The 13,583-nt window shown below is 33.5% G+C and overlaps 1 protein-coding gene across 1 annotated transcript in view; it reads left to right on the top strand.

The window, feature by feature from the left end:
* LOC100637005 (probable E3 ubiquitin-protein ligase HERC1) overlaps positions 1-13,583 on the top strand; it is a 44,537-nt gene that overhangs the window by 6,037 nt on the left and 24,917 nt on the right. The window contains exons 11-43 of the mRNA XM_019999449.1: positions 51-195; positions 613-784; positions 1,038-1,172; positions 1,246-1,417; positions 1,484-1,609; positions 1,660-1,781; positions 1,830-1,920; positions 2,657-2,806; positions 3,673-3,893; positions 4,029-4,150; positions 4,212-4,318; positions 4,517-4,634; positions 4,774-4,964; positions 5,096-5,195; positions 5,479-5,687; positions 5,977-6,113; positions 6,229-6,439; positions 6,509-6,739; positions 6,883-7,044; positions 7,449-7,583; positions 7,983-8,178; positions 8,402-8,546; positions 9,028-9,308; positions 9,833-9,945; positions 10,058-10,185; positions 10,247-10,385; positions 10,473-10,541; positions 10,595-10,759; positions 11,091-11,180; positions 11,450-11,661; positions 12,458-12,760; positions 12,959-13,110; positions 13,252-13,489. Of these exons, the coding sequence (XP_019855008.1) occupies positions 51-195; positions 613-784; positions 1,038-1,172; positions 1,246-1,417; positions 1,484-1,609; positions 1,660-1,781; positions 1,830-1,920; positions 2,657-2,806; positions 3,673-3,893; positions 4,029-4,150; positions 4,212-4,318; positions 4,517-4,634; positions 4,774-4,964; positions 5,096-5,195; positions 5,479-5,687; positions 5,977-6,113; positions 6,229-6,439; positions 6,509-6,739; positions 6,883-7,044; positions 7,449-7,583; positions 7,983-8,178; positions 8,402-8,546; positions 9,028-9,308; positions 9,833-9,945; positions 10,058-10,185; positions 10,247-10,385; positions 10,473-10,541; positions 10,595-10,759; positions 11,091-11,180; positions 11,450-11,661; positions 12,458-12,760; positions 12,959-13,110; positions 13,252-13,489 (5,288 nt within the window). The remainder of the gene's footprint in view (positions 1-50; positions 196-612; positions 785-1,037; positions 1,173-1,245; positions 1,418-1,483; positions 1,610-1,659; positions 1,782-1,829; positions 1,921-2,656; positions 2,807-3,672; positions 3,894-4,028; positions 4,151-4,211; positions 4,319-4,516; positions 4,635-4,773; positions 4,965-5,095; positions 5,196-5,478; positions 5,688-5,976; positions 6,114-6,228; positions 6,440-6,508; positions 6,740-6,882; positions 7,045-7,448; positions 7,584-7,982; positions 8,179-8,401; positions 8,547-9,027; positions 9,309-9,832; positions 9,946-10,057; positions 10,186-10,246; positions 10,386-10,472; positions 10,542-10,594; positions 10,760-11,090; positions 11,181-11,449; positions 11,662-12,457; positions 12,761-12,958; positions 13,111-13,251; positions 13,490-13,583) is intronic.

Raw genomic sequence — 13,583 nt, 5'->3', positions numbered from 1 at the left:
CCCCTCTCTCTCCTCCTCTCTCTCTCTCCTCCTCTCTCTCTCCTCTCTAGCTATATTCATTTGGTAAAGGTAGTGGTACTGGTCTAGGGACTCCTGATACATCATACAGTACACCACAACTGATCCAGTCACTAGCTGATGTTATCATTATTGATGTTACTACTGGTGATGGACACTGTCTAGCACTAACACAAAGTAGATTATACATACATGTACATGTACATGTACATATACTGTATACCTTTTGATTGTTGTGCTGGAATAGCTAAAATGACATGTAATACAATTAGATGTATGTACAATAAAAATGCATGTAATATATTCTATACTGTACAAGATAATTTATTGGCGGGAGTCATATTTGACAAATTTGCCTGTGGAAAGAAATTGGCAAATTTTATATTAGCTATTTTGTGCCATGTGCCATTGAGCATGATGCTCAAATTGAAACAAAATGGCTGATTTTATATTGACAATTTCTTTATAGAACCACCAATCACCAATATTAATTCCTCACCAATAAATCATCTTGTATGATACACTTATAATTATTACAGAATCATGTACATTTATTGTTGTTATTTTTGTTGTTGTTGTTTTTGTTATTGTTAGGAGGTGATGTGTATGGGTGGGGCACTAACAGCATGGGTCAGTGTGGCCAGGGACATAACAACAACTCCATCAGTAAGCCTGGTAAAGTGGAGGGTCTTGATGGAGTACAGGTACAACAGATCTCTGCTGGTACCTCACACAGCATTGTATGGACTGCTATACCTAATGACAGGTACGTGTACGTTACTGCCATAGTAATAATACTATTTCTGATCTTCTTATGCTTTGTAGAAGTTTGAGCCGAATTTGGTTCTGAAGTTATGAATTTTTTTAATGTTCCAGTTTTTTTAAAATTACCCTCCATGCTTTTTCCAAAAATTGGCTCAGAAATTACCCTAATTTTTATTTTATTTTTGATGTCCTTATACTATGTATAAGTTTGAGCTGATTCTGATTTGTGTTTATCCTCTTTCCCCTTCCTCCAGGTGTGCTACTGCCGTGTGGCACTGGCCTTACTGTATAAGCGTCGAAGAGAAAACCTTTGAGAACCTGGTAAAGCTAATAGAGAAATACTGGGAGACAAGGAACGACACACCAACACCACCTTTTGTGACACTAGAGTGAGTCTCTTTCTCCTCTCCTCTCTGGACTAATGATAATAAATGTTACTCTTTTTTTATATTCATTTTATAGATCACAGGAGTCCTTTGTATATCATTGCCTATCATTGCTCCAGATTCATTTGAATTCAGTTGTGTCCTCTGGCCCAGATCTTGTACACATCTCTATTGGTGGACACACTAAACCATTGAGAAACCTCCTCATGAAACTAATGGACTCACACCTACCACCTAGACTAGATACTGTATGGTCTTGTTACTATTAATAGATTTGAGTGTGTTACTATTTATACATGCACATGTACATATAGGTATGCAGTGATACTATTGAGGTATGCTCTTCAGTATTGTTGCCACCCACTCTTGATCGGGTTAAGCTCCTCCTCAATCTCCTCCCACCCGATCCGAAGCATTTTAAGTCCCTCACTCCAGGACAGGTAAGTCGTTTGACCGGTTACGATAACCCGTTTGACTGGTTATTGAACAGTATCGTCAGACGGAGCTGCTGCTGAATGGCTTCACTGATGATGTAAGTAGAGGAGACATTTCTGGACTGCTAGTTGATGAAGACTACTTGAAAATATGCGAAGAAGATAATAGTGATAATCAGTAAGGTCCTATTTGACTCTTTTTTTATTTTTGTTTATTTTCTGCTAGTACTGACCCATGTGATTGGCCTGGCAGTGCTGTCAGTGATGATTTATTTGCTCTCACTGAGAGAATGGCTCACTATCTTGAGCACCATGCAGTAAGTAGTTTGCTAAGTACACATATACCATATAGTGGGTTTTTTGAGGATAATACTTTCCACGATTGACCTGTATCCGGAAGTTCACAAAATTAATTTTCGTGAATTTCCACTATTCTGCCATCTTGTACCGTATTTAATTGATTTTCAAGAAATTTAATTTTGCAAATCTTAAAAAAATTCGCAAAATTTGGGAAATTTGTTATCCTCGATAAAACCTGCTATACGGTCCATCTTTACTACATGTACATGTACATGTACATGTACATGTAATAGCGCTGTATGTATCAATATTACATGTACATGTACATGTAGGTGTCTCATTAAGTATGCGCTCTATAGTGTTGTTTAGTGCTAAGAGTAGAATGTACTCTTCTCTTGTTTATATTTATTTATTATATCACAATAACGTTTTAATTGTTTTGTTCCAGAATGAATTCCATTTAGTGTGGCAATGTGTGCCCTTTTGCACATTCCTATTATTGTGTGCGTGTTTAATATCCTATTTCTGTTTTTGTGTTTCCACATTTTCACTGGATCATATTTCATGTTTTGTTTTTGCCTTATATGTACATTTACCACTCTCTCTCTCTCTCACTTTCTCTCCCCTCCTCTCTCTCTCTCTCCTCCCTTTTTCTCTCTCCCTTCCCTCTTTCTCTATCCCCCTCCTCGCCCCTCCCTCTTTTTCTCCCCTCTCCCTCTCTCTGTCCCTCTCCCTCCCCCCTCTCTCTATTAGTATATGAGGTCTAATGGTGATTCTGATAACATTGTCCCTGATAAGATATTAGAATTGTTTGATAAGTTCATACTCCACTGTTACTGCAATGTGGTGTCATTTCTCTCTCAAACTGAGATCCATGGACAAGAAGATCGAGTCAATTTTAAAGTAAGCACATGTACATTATACGTGTATAAAAATAAAACTACATGTACATGTACAGTACAAGTAAACTTACATACACATGTACAGTACAATATGTTAGATAGTATATTAGTGTGTTCTGTATTTTTGAGTATATTTTGTATTGCAGTACATTACTGATACACGTACATGTACAATGTAGTTCATCATGTACAATACGTACATGTTTTTTTTAAATAATGAAACATACTGGTATGATAATAAAAATACAGAGTGTGTACATGTACTTATGTGTGTCTGAGATGTACAGATGTGTACATGTACTTTTAATCATTTTCCTACGTATAGTACTTGAGCAATGTTTTTCTCATGCAGTACATGTCATCACTGTTGCATTTGGTCATAATCATGTACACGTAATCAATGAATATTCCTTATATGTACATTGTACATGTACAATGTACATGCATTTTTCTTGGCATTTACATGTAGTTGATCACATCTTTAATGTCTTATTTGTTTAATATTTCTATTACTACTAAAGAGATAACTTTCTGATGATCTCTCTCTGTTTGTATGACAATATTTGAAGTGCATAAATAGTTTAGAGGCTATGACCTAATAGCCATCCAGTGAAGTGTAGGTGTAGTGAGGAATGTCAACTGAATATTTTAATAACTGGCTCTGTTACTGATGCCAATTACTCCTATTAAATTATATTTTTATACATGTACGTGTACATGTATGTTTTTTGTCACTTCCACGTGTAATAAATACATGTACATGTATATTAGGTGCTTAACAATTTAACATAAGTACATGTAGTAGAATTGTACTTGTAAAATACTATTTATATGTACATGTATGTATATTTTTTCATTTTTTTATAGGATATGCCAGTTCAGAGACGCTACATCAGTACATTTATTAAAATCATTGAAGGGATATCTCTCCCTCTCCTTGCCTCCCTCTCATCTGTCTCTAGTGCTCATGATGTTGAGAAAAATGAGAATATATTGAAGAGCTTTATAGTGACAGGGCTAGCCAGCCATATTGCTTTATCTGTTGGTGCGACCATAGATAAGGAATGGTTTGGAGAGACTGTGAGAAGGTACATTGAAGCATATTTTAAATTTACATATATGCATACTTTCTCTCTCTTTCTTGATCCTCTTTCTCTCTCTTCTTTTCCTTCTCTCTCTCTCTTTCTTTCTCTCTCCTCTCCCTTTCTTTCTCTTTCTCTCAGTCGATATATCTTACTTGAGGATCTGTTCATTAAATTAGCAAAAGCTGTTCATAAGTTGTTAGCATTCAATAGTTCAAGGACTTTAGAAATAATGCAGATTGGTGAATTAACCCATCAAGAAGGTATAAGAAAACACTTATTATTATTATTATTATTATCATCATAATTATTCTTGTTCTTCAGATATACCTCCTAGTTCAGATGATATATGGTATTACTTGATGCACTTTGAGCAGTTATTGTGCTATGCTGCTGGTAAATGTATCTATCACACTGGTGATATTATAGAGGTATGGTACATGCTCTTTTTAATAAATAAGTAATGTAAATGCATACATGTATGTACAATGTGTACATAAATGTAAAGTAAAACACATGTACATGTACATACAGTGAAATATAGAGAGAAGGGGTATGATTTGTGGAAGGGTGTTTTTTTAGAAACACGTGTAAATGAATCATTATCGTTTCTCTTCTCTCATTTGTAGCGCACTATACCAGATGAGATTGCTACTCGTTCCATTATACTGGGAAAGGATAATGATAAGAGTGTTAAGGATGGACAGCTAGTGGCATTACCTGGGGGTGAAGATGCCTATCCACAAGGTACAGTGTATATACTCTCATTATTATAGTGTATAAATTTGCTGGTTACAAATACATGTACTGTACCATAGATTGTATATCTACATGTGTACTAGTGCCACGTGTATAATGCTTCTTTTTCTTTCCCTCCTACATGTAGCTATACTCAAATGGTGCAGGCTATGTAAGACGCTATCAGTTAACACTAACACTGATACTGATTCTGATATTAATGATAATTGGGATTCTGTTAAATCAGATTACATGCTCTGGACCACTTATGACCCCAATTACCCTATACACATACCTTGTGATAAAGACATCAATGACATTGAAGCTTTGAAGCCAGAGGTACATGTACATGTACATCTACTGTACATGCATTTTATTTATTTATTCTTTATTATTATTTTTATAAATTATTCATTTATTATTATTATTATTGTTATTATTATTATTATTATTATTGTTATTATTATTAGGAGTGCAGTGTGCTAGAAGCACTTGCTGTTGGATTCATTGATGGTAATCCTGATGCTGACAAACTCTATAATGACATGATGTCTATTGCTAGGAATAAAAGTAATTCATAGTGCACTGTACATGTACATGTACTGTATATTTAATGGTATTAATGGTCTCTTACCCATCTCTCTATATAATGTATTATTATTAACATGTACATTTACATGTATATGCATTTCCACATGCAATCAATAATTATATATATATATACATGTACATACATGTATATTGATCTCTTTATGTACATGTACATGTACATATATCTATATCTCCTCTCTCCTTTCCTTCTCCCTCTCATTCTCTCTCTCATTCTCTCTCCTACACCATTTACATTGTATAGATTGGAACACAGTCTCAGATGAGGACTCACTCCCATTATTAAAGCAGCTCTCATGGGCAGCACTGGCGTGTTACATTCATCACAGTGGGCTCTCTTACAAGGCACTCCATGGGAAACCAAAGCAGGAGCTCATTGATGTGTATAGAGCTGTCTTCCAATTAAGGAAAGAAATATTCATACAGCGACCTGTGCCTGATTCCAATGGAGAGGTGGGTGGAGTATTATTATTATTATTATATTATTATTACTATGATTTATTTATTACTGTATAGTATAGAGGGTATATTTCCTGGGGAATGAAAATCACCTTTCAACCCATTTATAAGAAAATTTTTTTTTGCGTTTTTTTTCTACTGAGTACTATTAAATGATTAAAAAATAATTTTCACAGACAAAAATTTTCATGAGTTTTTTTAAATTGCCAAATTAGTGAAATTAAATCCCCATAAAATATAATTATCTATACTGTACTGTGTACTATTTTTGTTTCTATTTTAGGTGTCTGAGTTGTCTAATAAGGTGTTCACTGGTAGAGTCATTGATATTTGTCATATGCTCTACTTCATGATGTGTATCTGTGATAATTCTGTACTGGAGGAGAACACACCAATCATACCCCAGATCACTGCAATAAGGTGCAGGGATTATCAAATACATACACATGTACATGTACATGTATTTTTTAATTTTAATTTTCTTTTATTTTTAATTTTCTTTAAATTTATTTTTTATTTTTTAATATTATTTTAGTGCTGAACGTCAAGTCTCAGTTGATAGTATTATAAAATCAGGTACTGGTCGATCTGGAGCCGTAGGTGGAGTAGGAGGTGTGGCCAGATCATCAGTACAACTGGTCACTGATACTGGTCTGACTGGTTTGACAGTTAAATCTCATACACTGACGAGGCTAATGTCACACCCAGCAAAGACTGAGAGAATAAAGCAGAATAAGCAAACTGAGGTATTTTATTATTATTATTATTGTTGTTGTTGTTGTTATTGTTTGTTTGTTGTTGTTATTTACATACAGCATGTTGATGGGACCGTTTCAGATGAAGATGTTAATAACAAGAGTCTAATGGAAGCTGACATAGAGTCATCACTGACCAGCAACAATACTCCTGCTACTGCTGTGCATGCTACCAGTGGCTCTGCTACTGATGCTACTGACCCTACTGGGGCTACTGGTGAATGGTCACTGGAGGAGGTGAAGAGAGCATTGTCTTTATTGAAATGGCAGAGAGAAAGGCATCACCATCAAGTATGTACATGTACATTGTACCTTGTCTTTTCTTATATTTACATGTACATGTACATGTATTGTATTAACATTTATTTATTTTTATTATTTAAGCATAATGCATTATTTATGTGTTTATTTTTTTATTTAATTTTTTGTTGTAGGTTCAAACGTCACCATCAACCAGTTCATTCATTTCCAAAGTCTGTTCATTTTTCAATTCTTTTTTGACGAATATTTTCGAAGACGAAGAAATCAGCATAGGAGAAATGCCATCGCGTGACAAGATACTAACATTATTAATATATCAGACCCAGAGATCACAGGCAAGAGAGAGGGAGAGAGAGAGAGAGAGAGAGAGGGAGGGAGAGAAATGTAATTATAGGATTTATGTACATGTACATAGAAGGAACTAAAAGGATGAGGGAATGCATCATGTGCCATATATCCTTAAATAAAAGCCGAATGCAAATAAATGCTGGGGTAGCAATAGAATTGAACTAAATCTATGGCCTCAAAATAACAGATGCCTTGTAGATACTTCCTTAGGTTCCTGAAGTCATGTGAATGAGGTCACTGGTTTAAATCCTGCTCTGGGTTCAAGTTTTATTTTACTTAGAAAAAAAAAATCCAAATGCCATTTCAAGAAATAGGTGCCCAGGCTTTTATTTAAGGAAATATGATGCATATATACTGTACAGTAGCTTTTATTGTCTCTCTCTTTCTTTAGACACTCATTTCTATGTTCAAGAGGATCGATACTTTCATTCAGACATTTAGTGATCCCAACAGCATCTTATTATCATCAAAACTGCTCTACCTAACACACTCAATACACGAGTGCCTCTTTGAGCCAGAATATGATGTAAGATTTTGTATCCCTGTTGTTGTTATTCAATGTCAGGCCCTATTATGTAACAGCCTAATAATAATATTATGTAATTAGCAACGCAGCCAAAGACATTAACAATGTTAATTAGGAGAGGGAGAGCCCAGAGAAGTAGCAAAACAAAAAAGGAATAATAGTTATAATATTATTATTATTATTATTTAAATATTATACAAAAAACCAAGAGACAGAAAGCAAAAACCTACACTATACCATGCATTGAAAAAAATTAAAGCTTAAACTTATGATATAAGAATAAAAAAACCAAAAACAGGAAAACAAAAAAAGGCAAAAGAACAACTAAAATCATCATCATCATCATTAACATTAGTATTATTATCATCATCATTATTATTATTGGTATTGTTTCATTAGGTTCCTCATGCCCCATTGAGACTGCAGCACCAGCTAAAGAGCATCTATCATAAAATCCTCCATCAAATGATATCACCATTGAACTCCATCACTACCAGCAGTCACCCTAGCATCACTGCACAGAACAACCTACTCCTATCATTATACTGGCTCTTTACTGCACATGAACCAACAGATCTTAAAACTGTGCTATCAGGTAAGAATTAATATACATGTACAGTACATGTACAAGTATAAACTAATAAGTAAAGATATGATCATAATACGTGTGCATACATAATACAATATACTGTATGTGTATCAACGTTACAAATTGACAAATAAATACATGTATATTATTATAATTATATTATTATAGTATAATATAGTATACACATCTACATGCATTAAATGCTTCTATTGTCTTTTCCTTCCCTCAGGTGATTTGTATCGCAATATATCACTAACATCTGGTACTGTCAACACTGCCATTGTTCCTAACAACATTATCATATCGGGACCAATAGCTGGCTTATTGCATAGGGCTAGTCTCCAGACTCTATTAGCCATTGCCCTCCAGACAGTGTAAGTACATTATGGTAATAATGAATGGGTATAATTGATGCATATATTGCATTAGCAATAACTTGTTATAAACAAGTTATTGCATTAGCAATAACTTGTTTTTAAGGCCGTACTACCGTACAGCTAGAAATATTGAGGGATAATTAATACTAAATTGTTAATATAAAATCTGCCAATTCCTGACTTTTAACAAATCACCATACATGTATATATGACTCTTGCCAATACTTCCGGCTATACGGTATGTTATACCGTATAAGTGGTTTTTTTGAGGATTGAAAATTTTGCGGATTCCTTCCGGATTTGCAAAAATAAAATCTGTGAAAATCAGTTTCACATGGTACCCACATAGTATGGGGTAGAATTTGTCAAATTAAAATCTGCAAATTGGAAATTTAGTAAATTTTGGGAAATATAATTCCCTTGTAAAAAATACTTATACAAGTACTTTGTAATTCACTTTCTCTTTTCTCTTTTTCAGTATCAGTAAGGAGCTATCGACGGACACCATTAGTCTATTGACAGTTATCTGTGACACTCTGTATGGACAGATTGAAGCTGCTGTTGACGTGACTAACCCACACATACAGCAATCATGGATCGACAGGAATGTTAATGATAGCAAAAGAGAAGAAATACTAGGAGGACATTTGTCGTTTCTTAATACTCTTCTGTCGGCCAGTGACGTTCTTTTCAAGTCAGTTTCTAATCCAAAATGGTTTGATTTGTTACTAAGAGTTATCAACATTAACGAGGAGAATGGTAAGCAAGTTAATAATTAATATCAGTTAATAATTAATGATATTAATTATTAAATTAATATTGATAAATTAAATATTTTTTGATTAATATTGATTAGTGGTTTTGCGGGAAGTTTGGGAGAGAAGTGTTGTAATCTGTTGTCTGGCTATTACTCGTATTGTTGTACTTGTTCCGTTTTGGGGATACAGTATGAAATCATACAATGGCCAATAATAGTCTAATAGAATTTGTCATTTTGGTACAATAGAGGACTGTGTTATGGTCTGCATGTACAGTACTAATGTCACGTGTACTGTAGTCGCGTGTGCTTCGACTAATTAGTTTGGATCTAATTATTGCAGATGTAATATTTAATAAGGAAAGACTATCATGTCCATAGCAACTATACTATTGACAGTTAAATGACTTCTGACTGTTTTGCCCTTTCCCCCTCTCTTTTCTTTCCTTGTTCCTCCTCTCTCTCTCTCCCTTATTCTTTCTTTCTTTTTCCCTCTCCTTTTCTCTCCCTCTTTCTCTCTCCCTAGGTCTTCCTAATGTTTCTTCTCTTAAAACAAGATTACTTGCTCTTCAGTTATTAAACATTATCATCAGCAATGATAATAATATTGATAGTAATAATCTAACACAAATCAGCCAGGTACATGTACATGTACTACTAAATTTTATTATTATTATTATTATTATTATTTGTTATTATTTATTATTATTATTATTTGTTAGTATCATTATCATTTATTTTTGTTGTTTAGGTTTTGGATAATTTATTTGGTTTATTGTATAAAGTGATGTTTGTCAGTCCTTTCTCCTCCATTAACAGGAACAGTATTAATAATAACAATAAGAGCAGCAAAGAGGAACATTTTCCTCTACAATTCAGGTAGATGATCATGCACACTAGACCAGAATAAATTATAGATACTGCTTTTATTGTCTTGTAGGATGGAAAGTGGTGCCAATTGTGTGCTTAATGAAGAATACAATAACTTGATATATAAATCAACAACCACTGATCAGCAGTACACAGTCAGTTGGGCTATTGGTACTGCCCCTATCCACAATGGAATATTTACATGGAAGGTACAGTGTACATTCATATGCATATGCAATTATGCATATATACATGTACATGTACATGTATTTTAACATGCATGTCTTCTCTTTTAGGTTACTGCTAAAAGCCCTAATCCTGCCTTTTGTGTTGGATTATGCATTAAACCACTAAATGATGTTCAGGTATTGTTTATTATTATTATTATTATTATTATTATTATTAATTACTATTTTAGGTGCGTAATAGTTCAGAATTGTGGGTCCTAGAGGCTCAGACTGGTATACTCTATCATGATGGTGAGACTGGGTCTGTCCTTAGCTTCACTGTACAGCAGAATGATACTCTCACCATACAATACAACAGCACTCAGAAGACACTTGGGTTTGCCATCAATGATAAAGTAAGAGATTCCATATACACATTACACAATGTAGCAGGTTATTTTGAGGATGACAATTTTTGTGAATGACCTGTATCCGAGGTTCACAAAATTAATTTTCATGAATTTCTACTATTCTGCTATCTTGTACTGTATTAAATTGATTTTTAAGGAATTTAATTTCACGAATTAAAAAAAATCCACGGAATTTACCAAATTTGTTATTCTAAAAAAAACCGCTATACGATATTGTAATAATGTATTGTAATTTTATTTTTATAATTAATAATAATATTTTTACTCTTTCTCTTTTATTTCGCTTGTCACTCCTTCCCTTCCCTGTCTTGTGTAGGAGCTTCAGTTCCCATTTTCTGAAGTGTTGAGTTATGACAGTGACTTATATCCAGTTGTTATCTGCGATAGACCTCACAACAGAACTGAAGTATGACATTGATAATAGTAACAGCAGTACATTGTACATGTAAATAATGTATTACTGTATTGCGGGAAATTTTGGAGGGACTAAAATTTGGCAAATTGCTAAATTTTGGTGATTGGTGAATTTGTGGCTACATGCTAATGAGCATGTGTATAATGACTCAAAATGGCAGATTTTTATTTTGGTGAATTGCTATCAAAACGCCAAATTTGCCAGATTTAATTCCCTTCAAGATTTTCCGCTATACTATATATTTTTATTTAATTTTCTAGCTGTTATTCCATTCGTTCACTACTACTGATAAAGGATCTGGTGCAGGAGCCGGTAGTGATGGGTCCTCTGGTATGATTGAAGAGAAGGTGTCAGGTTATCCTTTACTGGCCCCATCAATGAGTGCTCTCTCTCAGTGTATTGTTAATATAATTCACAAACTGCAGCTGAAGGAAACATGGGGGAGCATCATTAATGAGAAAATTAAAGAAAAGTAAATATAAATAATTATGTATGTACATTGGTGCTATTTGTATGCAGAAATTTTTTAGTTAATTTTGACCTCAAATTTGGAGCGTTTATAACAAGTACCAATTAGAAATTGACTGCAAAATCACCTCCAAATATTTATTACATTTTTTTGATACATGTTCATGCCCTTATGCTGTGTAGTAAATAGAAAGTTTGAACTAATTCCGAGCTCAAATTCTGGAGTTATGAGCACTTTTTAAAAACTAGCCGATTTTGAAAAAAATCATTGACTATAGCCCATGATTTTTTCTGAAAAATGGCTCCAAAATCACCTCAAATTTTTATTACATTTTCTGATACATATTGATGCCCTTATGCTATGTGGAAAATTTGAGCCAATTCTGACTTCAATTTTTTGAGTTATGACCACTTTTAAAAACTCCAAATTTCTAAAAAGTACCCAAGGCTATAGCCCATGGTTTTTTCCAAAAAATGGCTCCGGAATCACACCCAATTTTTATTACATTTTCTGATACATATTGATGTACTTATGCTATATAGAAAGTTTGAGCCAATTCCAACTTCAATTTTTCGAGTTATGACCATTTTTTAAAAACTCCAAATTTCTGAAAAGTACCCAAGGCTATAGCCCATGGTTTTTCCAAAAAATGGCTCCGAAATCACACCCAATTTTTATTACATTTTCTGATACATATTGATGTCCCTGTGCTATGTGGAAATTTTGAGCTGATTCTGAGCACAAATTTTCAAGTTATGAGCACTTTTAACAGTAGCATTGAGTCTTGTCTCCTCATTAGGTTCAATACAATGAATGCTCTTGTTGATCAGCTAATGGCAGCATACACTAACGACACTGACTCATCCAATCCATCTCTGTCCTTTAACGAAACCTGTGGAGAAATAATTAATAACTTTTGCAAGGAGGTGTGGCCTTGTCTTGCCGTTGTGGGCGGAGTCGAGCCTGGTTTTAGAATTGGAGGAGCATGCACAGTTAATAAAGGAGGTGTGGTTACTGAGGGCGTGGTCATTGGCGTCCAGAGAAATGGGAAGATTATTGTACAAGAAGCAAATGAAGGGGATGACAGAGGATTGAAGAATAAGTAAATTATTCTTATTGTATTTATTATTATTTTTTAAAATTACTATTATTATAATAAAAATAAACAAAAACAACAACAAAAAGGAGAGCCCTACAACAAATTTAGAAAATTTAGTTAATATTATTATTATTATTATTATTATTATTATTATTATTATTATTTATTAATTAATTAATCTTAAATTTTATTATTATTTAGAGATAGAGATTTCTCCAATCTGAGGTTACTCTCTCCCTCTAATTTCACATTCCCTCCTGACGTGATGGAGTACATTAACAATACCACACTGATTAACTTATCATTATTATCCGGACTACACTATAACCCACACTCCCTCTCATCTATAATATGTAAGTGGAAATAATAATAATAATAATAATAATAATAATAATAATAATAAATTAGCTTTATTATTTGAGAGAGTTTAATTTATAATAAAGTGATTTTTTAAAGAATAAAATAATTATTATTGTTTTAATTTTTTCTTATAGCGAGTTTAAAATCTCCTCCAGAAGCTGATGGTAGCACCTCTCCCACTGACAATACATGTACATGTACCTCTTTACCCTCGTACATGAGATGGATGGAGCATTGGATCCGATTCTATTCATTAAAGACACTTGAAGCTATCATGAATAATGATGAGTTTAATAAGCTCCTCCTACTGTCGACCACGCCCACTTTAAGTGGTCTTGATGAGAAGAAAGAAATCATCATTAACATAATGAAGTAAGAGCTAGAGAATATTATTTATTAATTCATTAATTTACATGTATTTATTTACAATGTACATGTATTTATTTATTTCTTTATTTATTCTTTA

Source organism: Amphimedon queenslandica, unplaced genomic scaffold (genome assembly GCF_000090795.2).
Source record: "Amphimedon queenslandica unplaced genomic scaffold, v1.1 AMPQUscaffold_13267, whole genome shotgun sequence".
NCBI lineage: Eukaryota > Metazoa > Porifera > Demospongiae > Haplosclerida > Niphatidae > Amphimedon > Amphimedon queenslandica.
Note: the sequence above shows the minus strand (reverse complement) of the source record. Positions and strands in the feature narration are given on the sequence as shown.